At 35.6% G+C, this 12,641-nt stretch overlaps 6 protein-coding genes and 1 non-coding gene across 7 annotated transcripts, besides 4 other annotated features; 3 read left to right on the top strand and 4 right to left on the bottom strand.

The window, feature by feature from the left end:
• Positions 1 to 158: part of a long terminal repeat (Ty2 LTR) that runs on past the window's edge.
• Positions 1 to 5,786: part of a mobile genetic element (YORCTy2-1; Ty2 element, LTR retrotransposon of the Copia (Pseudoviridae) group; contains co-transcribed genes TYA Gag and TYB Pol, encoding proteins involved in structure and function of virus-like particles, flanked by two direct repeats) that runs on past the window's edge.
• On the bottom strand, positions 182 to 5,495 carry YOR192C-B (gag-pol fusion protein; the record flags this gene model as incomplete). The annotated part of the gene is given in 1 exon segment (NM_001184388.4): positions 182 to 5,495. Coding segments are annotated over 1 exon segment (5,313 nt in total).
• YOR192C-A (gag protein) lies at positions 4,179 to 5,495 on the bottom strand (the record flags this gene model as incomplete). The annotated part of the gene is made up of 1 exon (NM_001184387.1): positions 4,179 to 5,495. The coding sequence occupies one exon, from the start codon at positions 5,493 to 5,495 to the stop codon at positions 4,179 to 4,181; it is 1,317 nt and encodes a 438-aa protein (NP_058186.1).
• Positions 5,454 to 5,786: a long terminal repeat (Ty2 LTR).
• Positions 5,787 to 5,870: a long terminal repeat (Ty4 LTR).
• A 93-nt stretch (positions 5,871 to 5,963) lies between these two features.
• IMT1 lies at positions 5,964 to 6,035 on the top strand. The gene has a single exon. It is a non-coding gene; the product is annotated as a tRNA-Met (tRNA).
• Positions 6,036 to 6,208: 173 nt separating this feature from the next.
• On the top strand, positions 6,209 to 7,339 carry PEX27 (Pex27p; the record flags this gene model as incomplete). The annotated part of the gene is made up of 1 exon (NM_001183612.3): positions 6,209 to 7,339. The coding sequence occupies one exon, from the start codon at positions 6,209 to 6,211 to the stop codon at positions 7,337 to 7,339; it is 1,131 nt and encodes a 376-aa protein (NP_014836.3).
• Positions 7,340 to 7,445: 106 nt separating this feature from the next.
• TOA1 (transcription initiation factor IIA large subunit) lies at positions 7,446 to 8,306 on the bottom strand (the record flags this gene model as incomplete). The annotated part of the gene is made up of 1 exon (NM_001183613.1): positions 7,446 to 8,306. The coding sequence occupies one exon, from the start codon at positions 8,304 to 8,306 to the stop codon at positions 7,446 to 7,448; it is 861 nt and encodes a 286-aa protein (NP_014837.1).
• A 322-nt stretch (positions 8,307 to 8,628) lies between these two features.
• SLK19 (Slk19p) lies at positions 8,629 to 11,094 on the top strand (the record flags this gene model as incomplete). The annotated part of the gene is made up of 1 exon (NM_001183614.3): positions 8,629 to 11,094. The coding sequence occupies one exon, from the start codon at positions 8,629 to 8,631 to the stop codon at positions 11,092 to 11,094; it is 2,466 nt and encodes an 821-aa protein (NP_014838.3).
• Positions 11,095 to 11,355: 261 nt separating this feature from the next.
• Positions 11,356 to 12,600, bottom strand: LIP5 (lipoate synthase; the record flags this gene model as incomplete). The annotated part of the gene is made up of 1 exon (NM_001183615.1): positions 11,356 to 12,600. One exon carries the CDS (start codon positions 12,598 to 12,600, stop codon positions 11,356 to 11,358), a length of 1,245 nt encoding a protein of 414 aa, NP_014839.1.
• Between the last annotated feature and the right edge of the window lie 41 nt (positions 12,601 to 12,641).

Here is a 12,641-nt window from a genome sequence, read left to right on the forward strand (position 1 = left end):
ATTCATTGATCCTATTACATTATCAATCCTTGCGTTTCAGCTTCCACTAATTTAGATGACTATTTCTCATCATTTGCGTCATCTTCTAACACCGTATATGATAATATACTAGTAACGTAAATACTAGTTAGTAGATGATAGTTGATTTTTATTCCAACATACCACCCATAATGTAATAGATCTAATGAATCCATTTGTTAGTTAATAGTTTAAATGTTTTTATCGGAAGAGGTTTTGTCATCACATCAGCAATGTTCTTATTGGTCTCGATGTAGTATACGTATAAATTATTACCTGATACTTCATCTCTAAGTCTCATTGCCTTCGTGCCAAAAAATCTGTTTCTAAATTTCTCTTCATTTGTAGACTTAATTATACTGATCGTTGATCTACTATCAGTAAGTAAGCCTTTAATAATTGGTTTCTTGTTAAGTTCTTGCACAAGGTGACTGAGGTTATTCAATAGCGGTATAGCTTCACTGACTGCGTGTATTTCTGCTTCTGTAGTTGAAGTGCATGTTAACGAAGCCTTTGTCGACTTTCCTCCAATCACTTTTCCGTTGAGTAGGAAAATGTTACCAATTTGTGACTTGTAATATGGTTGGTTACCATATGAAGCATCGCTTATTGCGACTAGTTTATTATCTGGCTTGGTAGGTTTGTTTTTGTGCCATATTAATTGTTTATCTCTAGTGTCCCACATGAATTGTATTAACTCATATGTCATGTCTAAAACTTGCCTAGAGGGGAATAGTATATGTTGAGCAAGTGTGTTGATGTAGTATAGTAAGTCAAATCTAAATTTATATCCAACATATGAAGCTAGACCAATCAACTTTTGCATTTCATGCACTTTCTCTTTGTATTCATCTTCATCTATTTCTAGTTCATCCTGGTCTATATAATGACCTGGTTGACCTGGAGCTCTAAGTTTCTTTCCTTTTGGGTTCAAAGGTACGTTTAGTTTGGGTAATTTTTCTGTCAAGGATTTTTCCATACCTAATTTCATGTACTTGCTTCTTTGATATTTGATCTCTAATCCAAGTATGTCGTACTGAATTTCGTTATCACCTTCACCCAGATTTATTATCTTTGTATCGTATTGTTTCTTGAGTGTTGTTATGATTTTCTTATTTGCATTTAAGTCTTTGCTAAATAAAATCATGTCGTCAACGAATAAGCAAATTGTTACTTGACTATTCTTAAATACGCATGACCATCCGCGAACTTCTTGCATGTCGCAACAATTTATTAAATATGATTTAATGGTTTCATACCAGTTTGCACCACTTTGTTTCAAACCATAGAGTGATTTTCTCAAACGTAGTAATTTATCATTCAAACCTAAATGTGGTGGAGGTCTTATGTATAATTCTTCTTTGATATCAGCATATAAGTAAGCAGAGGATATGTCCAGCTGTGTGATATAATAGTCGTTGTCTAATGCGATTGACAGTGACGTCATCAGTGCATAGTGATGTACGGTATTGGATTGCATATCAGAATCATATGTATCGGGGTGTTGAATGTCGCCTCTTGCAACAAATCTAGCTTTGTGTGTACCATCACGTTTCTTGTTAAATATAAACATTGAGTTTATTACTTTTTTAGGATCTATGTCATTTCTATCATAATATTTGTTTGTATCCCAAGTGTTCATTTTCAATAGTTGGCTAATTTCTTTATGATAAGCTTCAACATATCTGTCTTTTTCTTTGTTGTCTTTATTATAAGTAATTGCTTCATCATATCTTAAGGTCGTTCGAACTGGTTTGATCGATTTCACTCCTTTTATTGCTGCAATTAAATTTATGCGTTTCTTCGATCTTGGTGGTTCCAGACTTCTCATATTCTTATTATTCCATGTGTCTCGGGATACCTCAATTTCAGTTTCATTATCTTCTAATGATCTTTTCTTACTTTTGGTAGTAGTCAGAACATTAGAATCATCCATACCACCCAAACTGGAATTAGTCTGACGAGAGTGTATGTGTGGAATATCTTTTGAAACATCAGAAGTGTCCGTAGGAGATTGATGGGTTAAGTCAGGAAGTGGGAGGTCGTCAAGAATAGAATCAGCCGTAACATTTTTTGAGGATTTGTCAGGCATTATATTAGGAGTCGCATGGTCAGAAGATCGATATTCTGGCGGATCCGTATCAATGGAGGGTGTATTATCACATGCAGCCTTTGTTTCTATGGAGATGATGGGAGTAGTGGATTCACTGTTGGACGAACGGTCATCTATTGAGGGCGTACTATTTGTAGTCCTGTATTTGATATTTGTATCACTATTTCGTTGAATATATGGTTCCTCCGTACCACCCAAACGTGTAGTTTTGATGTTTTCAAGTCCATAATTAACTCTATCCTGTGAGGTCAAATCAATCATATCGTTGGGACTACCAGGTCGCTTTTGGTTTCGTGCAGTGAAGGTAGACGAGTGTCTAGGTGAAGTAGTATCTGATTCAATGGTACCACCCATTTCGGTACTCTCTTTATTAATGATATGGGGTGTACGAGATCGTATAGTAGATGGAAGAATATTGTATTCAGATATGTCGGCATCAACTTCTTTTGGTGCACGTACCTTTTGGACTGGTTCCTTGTCTAATTGTAAAGGGTTCAATGATTGGGACGAGAAATCGTTCACTAGAGGATCAGAGTTTATTTCAATCTCCGATTGATAGTCATGATCAGATTCTGTATTTTGATCATATGACTGCTCCGTTTCATTTTGTTCAATAAAAGATTGGTTATGGGCTGTTAAACGATTGAGATCATCATCAAAAGTGAGTGTATCGTAGTCGAACTGGTCCAATTTCGTTTGCTTGTTTTGTAATATAACGTAATTGGTAGTATCTACTGTCTTTTTTAAGGATGGAAGATAGATAATATAGCCATAAGAGTTTCGTGATGGATGTAAGGCGTAACCTGGAATGCCACGAGGATGTATTTTCGAGTCGGGATTATGGTTGTTAACTATAACCGGTTGACCGAAAGGTAGTATAGTAGTAATGTCCAGTCCAGCTAAACCTGCATGTTGTCTTGCAGATTTATCGTTTTTTGGTGAGACTAATGAATTTCTGATTATAGTAGAAAATTCGACTGCTGAGAACCATAGATGATTTGGTAGACCACTGCAATGAAGCAGTGTGCGACAATCGTTTAATAAAGTACGATTTAATCGTTCAGCGACACCGTGTGCTCTAGAATCTGCCGTGGTTGTATAGCATGCAGTAATACCTCTGTTCGTAAAGAACTTATGAAGAGTTTTGTTAGTGTACTCGGAGCCACGATCCATCTGGATAACTAGAACGCGAGCATTGAATTGGTTCTTAATAAATGCTAATATCGATGTAAAAACATTGAGGATAGATTCTTCACGACGGTCGTGTAATGGGTACACCCATTGGAATCTGGTTTTCTCATCTGTAAACGATATAAAGTAAGAAGGTGCACTTTTCGGTAAGTGATGTACAGGACCAAATATATCGGTATGCAAGTACTGAAAAGGCTCATATGATTCTTGGTACTTTAGTCGTGATCCTTTGACATGCCTATGTTTCGTGCTTTTGCCGATTAGACAGTCAGGACATTGATATGTGCTAGCGTTAGACCATTCAATATCCGATTCTTTCAAATATGTAACTGCATTCTTCTTAAGAGACTTCTGAATACTTCGGAAGTTAGCATGTCCAAGCATTCGATGTATTAACGGATATGGATATTTATTTACGCTTTTGCTTTTGTTGACGTTGTTTATTGTTAGCTTTGAAATGTGCGAAGGAATTAGGTATTTTTTAGATAACCAGTAAAAGTCTCCATGTTTGACTATGGGAGCTAGTACTGTACCATCCGATCTTTCTAAAGTGTTTCTGGTAAAGCAGGCAGTAATATTTTGGTTAGCCAGCTCACTCAAACTTAATAGATCATAGGCTATGTTTGGTGTGTGTAGTGCTTTTATTGATGTTTTGGTGCCGTTCTGAAAGTTGAAGTGAAGATTACCAATGGCATTTATAGGAATGTCTTGTTTTTGAGCATCGACTATGTTTATTTCAGAATTGGGTGTTGCATGGTGTAAATAATGGGCTGATCTGACAAGCGTTTGCGAAGCTCCTGAATCAATAAGAAGGTGATCAGGTAGTTCGTCATTCGAGTCTATTGTGCGTGTTGGCTTAGATTCTTTCTGTTGCTGGCCTAAGACTAAGTTCGTTGTCATCGCTTAAGTATTGTGATGAAACGGTTGATTCATTAATGTGATCATTGTTCACCCTTGAGAATTTACTGGATGTAGCAATATTGTGAGCTTTTGCTGCTCTTGGTTTTGAACTATTTGTTCTATGATAATTACGAGTTGTAACCTTCGTGTTAGTCGTGTTTGGAGATGTGCGAGAAACATTTTTGTATTCGCTGTGTTGTTTGTATTGGGACGGTTTATTTAGATTCATGATTTTATTTTCGTCATATATTAATTGAATTTCAGCGAATAATTGGGAAAGTTTCATGTTCGTTTTGGTACGATATTGATTACGTAGGTATTTGAAGTCACCGGATAGACCTTTAAGTATTAGTTGACAGGCCAATCTGTCGCTAACATTGATATTGTTTTCTTTTAGCCTTTGAATGATCGTGCTGACTGTAATTTCAAATGTATCAGCAGATGTACTTCCGTTGTACTCAAGGTTGGCAAGAGCTATCCAATCTTTTAATTCTTGATTGTTAGTTTGCATTTTGGACACACTTTTACAAAGGACTGTAAGGATGTCAGAATAATTAATTTCTAAAATTTGTTTTACCCATGTTGGCAATAAATGAAATGGGGCAAATGCTTGGAAGGTATTGTATATATACGCATGTTCTTCATAAGTCATTTGTCTTTTGATTTCACCCTGGTCATTTGGAATAATGTCACCGAGATTAGAGTTCTTCAAAAATCTGATGTAAAATTTAACCCATGTAGAAAAGTTTTCTTCTGATGTTAAAGTGTGTGGTGGTAAGACATTATTTCTCACCTTTGTCTTAGCTTGAGGTACTTCAGAGTGTTGATCCTGTGAACCGATTGGATCAGGTGAGGAAGTACTCAGCGGTGGGATATACTGTGGCAGCGGATAGTGTGGGTCCGGTTGATAATACGCAGGTGACGTTTGATAATGTGAACACGTCATCATAGATGGTTGTTGGTAATGTGCCCAGTTAGAAGCCATAGCTTTGTTTGGGGTCATCATGCCGTGCTGTTGGTACTGTCCATTCTGTGGAGGTGGTACTGAAGCAGGTTGAGGAGAGACATGATGATGGTTCTCTGGAACAGCTGATGTCCCAGGTGTTGTCTCTTGTTGAGAATTAACCTTAGTGGAATCTCTATCAAATTCCGGTAAATTGGAAGCTGAAACGGCTAACGGATCTTGATTTGATGGGACTTCCTTAGAAGTAACCGAAGCATAGGCGCTACCATGAAAAGTGGGTGAATTTTGAGATAATTGTTGGGATTCCATTTTTAATAAGGCAATAATATTAGGTATGTAGAATGTACTAGAAGTTCTCCTCAAGGATTTAGGAATCCATGAAAGGGAATCTGCAATTCTACACAATTCTATAAATATTATTATCATCATTTTATATGTTAATATTCATTGATCCTATTACATTATCAATCCTTGCGTTTCAGCTTCCACTAATTTAGATGACTATTTCTCATCATTTGCGTCATCTTCTAACACCGTATATGATAATATACTAGTAACGTAAATACTAGTTAGTAGATGATAGTTGATTTTTATTCCAACAGTTTTATATACCTCTCTTATTTAGTATAAGAAGATCAGTAATTATTTCTTCATTAATACTATTTTTTACCTCTAATTATCAACAGATTCACATTCCAAGATGAGAATTTTAAGTTTATGGTCCCTTAATTCTTTGATATCAAAGTCTCTCCTCAGAGAGGCATTGCAAGAATTAGCAGCGCCGTGGCGCAGTGGAAGCGCGCAGGGCTCATAACCCTGATGTCCTCGGATCGAAACCGAGCGGCGCTAATTTTTTTACCTTTGATCCTTTATTTTTCTTAATTTCCTTGTCAGTCTGACTATTATTGTTAATACATAGAATGAAATGTTATTTATAAAAAAAAAAGTTTTGGAGAAAAGTAGGATGATAGGATTTGAAGGTAGACTATGACCTTTGTGTTAACTTGGACAATCGTTTTATCATGACATCCGATCCTGTTAATACGAATATAAGTAGCCCCACTTTAACGGACAGAAATGCAGACGAATCATGGGAGCTCTTGAAAAGAGAGTTTAACACATTATTTAGCAACCTGAAAACTGACAGTAAAGAAGAAGGTAATTTCACAGACAACAAAGGAGTAATCGCCAAGAAACCAATTGTTCTGCAGGATAATGATGATTCGGATTTTACGCAGAATCAGGGAAAAGTTGCTACTGCAACCAGTACAACTAGTGACAGAAGCTTTAAGCGAACACTTGGTTCTATTGAAATGAAAAAACGTTATGTTAAGAAAAATTGCCAAGCAAAATTTGTTTTTAACACGCTTGAAGGTAAAGAAGTTTGTTCGAAAATACTACAACATACCCTAGGCCTATTAAGTTTATTGCTATTGACGAGAAAGATACGACTACTAAATTTTTCCTCAAAACTGCGATTGGTGATTCAACAATTGAGTTTATTTCGGTACTATTTGAGATTCGGAAACTTTGCGATCAATTTATATAAAATTATCAAAAGATTTCGCTGGTTGAGAGAAATGAAAAAACTACATTATAAAGATCAATCAATTTTATTTTATTTTAAAAATTTCCGGTTTTTCGACATTATTGAAGCTTTTTATAATTTGACAGATGAGTTGATACTGTTCCATAAGCTACAATCAATGTTTGGTAAAAAGAACACATCACATGCAAATACTAATAGACTAATGACATTCGTCAAAGAACAGCACTATATCTTATGGGAAGTTTTAAATATTCTTGCTATCAATAAAAACATTGAACAATGGCGACAGCTAATAAGAGATGAAATTTATTTAAGTATCTATAATACCAGTGGTAATGCAATAAAGGAATACGAGTTAAAGTACAAACTACCTACCAATGACAAAGTCAATTTGGAGTTACGGAAAAATAATATTACATTGGATTTTTATAAGATAATACTAAACTTATTGTCTAATCTAATTAATATTAAAGGTAAAAGGGACAAATATAACTCAGAGCTAGCTTACGAAATAATTTCAGTAGGTTCCGGTGTTACTGAACTCCTTAAGCTATGGAACCGAGCCAAAGTCACTTCGGCTAATGAACATACAAGCGCTGTTTGACAACAGATGACCAAGTTCGTTGCATCCCTCTTTATTTCGTTTTTTTAGTTTGATATTATAGTACTTGTATATATACATTTTTTCTTCTTTACGTCTAAAGATTTAGTTATACCCACTCCGCTTCCACTTGAGCTTTTTGGAATGTGTAGTCATTTCTATTGATGGTCACCACACCATCTTTCAGACTACATTTCCATCTCGCCTTTGTTCTTGTGACTTTATCATATAAGCACAGCATTAAGTTCTCATCTGGCCCATCCTCTTCACCCTCCGAAATTAGATAGTCATCGTCGGAATCATCTAGTTCTGAACCGACCTCATCCGTATCTAATAATGCACTTCTTTTTTCCTTCTTCGCTTGTAATTTTACTTGTTCTATCTGCTCCTTTTCCTTGCGGGTTTTTTCCACGTCCTCCTCCTTTTCCTCGTCGTCTTTCTTCTCACTTTCATCATCTATGTTTTCGACGGTAGTTATATTGGCATTATTAATAGTAAGTTCTATTTCCGGTTTTACTTCAATTTTAGGCTGGCTAGTTACGTCCGCATTTGTATTACCACTAGTATTTGTGTTCAAGGTAGCACCTGAATTATTAGTTGCTTCTACCGTATTCGTATTAATATTGGTCTCTCCAGAGTGCGGTATGTTGTTGTTGGAATTGATATTTGGCAAAATTAGACCTTCATTACCGGTATTCTCCTCCTTAATATTGAACTCGCTAGAATTTACGCCGGGGGTAGCAAGATTGAAATTTAAGTCGTTCTGTACACCATTGATATTTCCTTCATTGAACTGATTGTCCCATGAAAAAGTAGTTACCTTCGTCTCTGTGAGCTTTTTTTGCCAAATATTTTTTAGGTCTTGTAAAGTTTGTTCATCGATACCCGCATTTTCAAAGTCCTCTCTTACTTCATTTACCACAGACTCTACGATAATCTCGTACACTCTGCTGGCCTCTGCATTCGACATGATATCCAACGATGTCCCTTGTGTATGGCCTTGATTTGTGTGATACTATCGCTTTTCTTCTTTGAGCTTGCCCCCGATAATATGCCGTATGGCTTTATCCACCTTGTTATTTGGCTTCTTCATCTTTTCTTCAACTGTCTCACATCATACTTGACGAAGCTTTTTTTCGCGTTAATTTATATTCTTTATTTATTTATTTATAATTCAGAGTGTACGATGAGTTCCTCTTTAATGGTTCATTTGAAGGACACTAACTAAAAAGAGCATCATTGGTGTCAAGGGGCACCCAGTTAAAAAAGGTTTTGAGCACATATCGTAATTCATGAACGAAGTTCCTACCACTCCAGTTAGGCTTATTTTAGGGCAAGCTCAGCAACGCGAGCAGAATTCAGAAAACTGTTCGCAAGAACGTAACCCACGCACGTTTAATTCCGAACCGGATTCCAGCTTTAACTCTCCTGGTTCCTCCCAGTTCGTGATACATCCTCATGAACCGCTCGAGAAGGAGAAAGATGAGAAGCAGGATTTAGACCGCTCGATTGATTACGGTAGGTCATCAGCTCTTAACAACAAGAATAATGCCAATCCATTAGAGAATATAGACATAAATAAAATGTTTGATGACAAAAAATCAGATTCAGGTACCAATGATGATAAAGGAGGCGCAAGTACTAGTGATAAGCATGTCCTTGCATTGAATTATTCACCGATCAGAGTTGAAATGAACTCCTCAGAGAAACGAAGCGACAAAAACGTGGACGTAGATGAAAATGATAAAGAAGGTAGCCATATTAATAAAAAATTGAAATTGCAGTTAGAATCAGTACCTGATTTGAAACAAAGCTCTACTAAAGATATCATTAATGACAAAGAAGAAATTATGTCGTCTCCAATGGCGATTGATATGATTGAGACCAACATAAGCCCAAATAAATTCATAATAAACGACGGAGTTGAAAGAAACGATAGTTTCAATATCAATACCGACACACTTAAATTAGAAAATGATATAAATGAGAAACAACAAGAGGAAGACTTCATAAAATCTAACAGTAACAATGTGGTTAATATTGACAATGCTTATAAGGAAAAGGAGGACGAAGAAAATGATATAACAAATTCTCATATAAACAGGCTTACTCCTTTGTATGAGACTTCTGCAAGGGAGTCGAACTCAAATGAAGAGGGGAGGAATGACTACGATGATGACAACCAACTTGATATTAGACATGACAATTTTCAGATTGTAGCAAAAAGAAACGAGGAGCTCACTGATCAGATATATCACTTAAATCAAATGTTAAACTCTTTGATTTCCAAAAATGAATCATTGTCTTTTCAATACGAGAAATTGAACAAAAATCACCAACTACTAATAGATTTGACAAATGAAAAGTTAGATAAACTAAATACAGAAAGAGAGAGCGATATTGCCAAGGTGGAAAAATTCAAAAAGAGGATTAAGGAGTTGAATACAGAAATTAAGGTATTGAATTCCAACCAAAAAATATTACAAGAAAAATTCGATGCCTCAATTACTGAAGTAAATCATATAAAGGGCGAACATGAAAATACTGTCAACACTTTGCAGCAAAATGAGAAAATTTTAAATGATAAAAATGTAGAACTGGAAAATATGAAAGCAGAATTGAAAGGCAATAATGATAAATTATCCGAATATGAGACCACGTTAAATGACTTGAATTCTCGCATTGTGCAACTGAATGATAAGATTGAAAGCACAGATATTGTTTTGAAATCTAAAGAGAACGAACTAGATAATTTAAAATTGAGTTTGAAGGAAACTTTATCGATTTCTAAGGACTTCAACGACTCTGACCTTATAGGACAAATTAATGAGCTAATATCTACAAAAAACAACTTGCAACAAAAAATGGATGATTTGAATAACCTGAACGACGATAATTTGAAGGTAGTACAGGATAAATTAATTAAAAATGAGGAGACGCTAAAACTAAAAGAAGCTGAAATTGATTCATTGAATAGTGAAATGGACGAGCTAAAAAAACAGATCACTTCAAAAGATGATGAATTTAAGATGTGGCAAAGTAAATACGAAACTGTCGAAGACGAAGCTAAGATACGCAATGCCGAAGTTACAGAGTTGAACGGAGATATTGAAGATCTAAAGGAATCAAAATTGCATTTGGAAGAAACAATTACGGAACTAGAAAACAAAGTTCATAAACTAGAAAATGAGTGTGAACTGGAGAAACAAAAATTCGAAAAAACTTCGCTAGAATTAGAAAGCTTACAACTAAAAAATAGTAACATTCAGGCTGAGCACATCAAAGAATTGGAAAATCTTCATGAAAACCTTATTTCTCTTCAAAATGAATTGAAGATTTCATCCGACAGGATAACAACATTAACAAAAGAAAATGAAGTATTAATGGAACAAAATAATAATAACAATAATAGCGTTACTTTAAGCAATGATCAAAAGGATAGAGATGATGAAAAAATTAAATCATTAGGAAAACAAGTACAAGATTGGAAAGAAAAGTATGAGGCCAAAGAAAAAGATACAAATAAAAGGCTAAAGTTATTAGCAGAAGATTTGTATATCCAGTATTCATCCAAACACGAACAAAAGGTCAAACTGTTGAAAAAAGGCTATGAAAACAAGTACCAAAATAAGTTTGATCAATTAAATTTAGAAAATAAAACTCTGTCAGAAGAAATCGAGCAATTGAACAAGCAGCTGTCTTCAGAAAGAGAAGAAAAGCAGGAGTTACTCAAGTTGTTAGAAAATGAAAAAAAATAAACGCATTTTTTTCTTTTGCATTTTATCTTTTCCCTTAATATGTCATGAGAATAAAATATTAAGGATATACCGTAAATATACAAATTCGTATCGAATATTTGATATTGTTTCCTAACTTTTCTGTGTTAAAAATAAATATGCAAAAACATACTAACCATAAAAATAAATAAAATACAAGATATAAATAAATAATCCAGCAAGCAAAGACATTGCGGTCCATGCCATAATTGTTTTCTTCCAACTATTAGATTTCAGTGTGCATTATTTCATGTTTCTTTTCTTCAAAACGTTCTCAATAAATGCTTCACCAGCCTTATATGACGATCTTACTAGGGGTCCAGATGCACAATACAAGAATCCCATCTCTAAAGCTCTCTCTTTCCAGTAGTCAAACTTTTCGGGTTTCACATATTCTACGACTTTCATATGTCTCTTGGTTGGCCTCATATATTGACCAAATGTAACAACATCACATTGAATATTGCGCAAATCCTTCAAAGTTTGAGTAATTTGCTCATCAGTTTCTCCTAGACCCAGCATTATTGATGTTTTAGTAATCAGTGACGGAACCGTAGCTTTTGCCCTTTCTAAAACACTCAAAGACTGTCTATAAGTAGCTCTTCTGTCTCTGACATGTGGTGTTAGTGATTCAACTGTTTCCAAATTATGTGCGTAAACATCAAGCCCACATTGTGCCATAATGTCCACCATCTTCAAATCACCTCTGAAATCACCAGAAAGAGTCTCTACAAGAGTATTTGGTGCCTTCTGTTTGATTTTGCGAACCGTCTCGGCCAGGTGATTAGCACCACCATCGACTAAATCGTCCCTATCAACGGTAGTTAAAACAACATAACCCAACCCCCATCTTTTGATAGCTTCGGCAGTATTTTCGGGCTCCATTGGGTCCGGCTTACTAGGCGTTCTATTGGTCTTCACAGAACAAAACCTACATCCACGAGTGCAAGTATCACCAAGCAGCATAATTGTTGCCGTTGCCTTAGATTTATCTTTGCCTCCCCAACATTCACCAATATTGGGACATCTTGCCTCCTCACAAACAGTACTCAGGCCTAATTCTTTTACGTCGCCTTTCAATTTATGGTAATTGGTACCCTTAGGAATAGGAACCTTAAGCCAACGAGGTAGTTTTTTAGCTTCCTCTGTATTTTGCCTTGCCTTCTCCAGAGGGTCCAAGATCATTTTCGAAGCTTTACCTGAAACAAAATCTGCAAAAGATGGACCCAAATTAAGAGCATCTTTGAACTCTGTAATTCTTTTTCTGTTCCCCTTGCGTCTTTTTCCCGAAGTCCCTGTTAACTGACTGGTTGCATTTTCAACCTCAGTTGAATTTCCAACTGGTACCCTAACGCTAGCGTTATCTGAATCAGTATTCAATGCATTGGATCTTATTGGCCGAGTTGCGCTCGTTCCACACCTAATAGTGGACGAAATCCATCTTGTATTTCTCCCAACAAATAGTACTCCAACAGATCGTCTATACATTATTGTGGCTTAACAGTTCTCCTTAAAATCCACATAACTGA

Source organism: Saccharomyces cerevisiae, chromosome XV (genome assembly GCF_000146045.2).
Source record: "Saccharomyces cerevisiae S288C chromosome XV, complete sequence".
Taxonomy (NCBI): domain Eukaryota; kingdom Fungi; phylum Ascomycota; class Saccharomycetes; order Saccharomycetales; family Saccharomycetaceae; genus Saccharomyces; species Saccharomyces cerevisiae.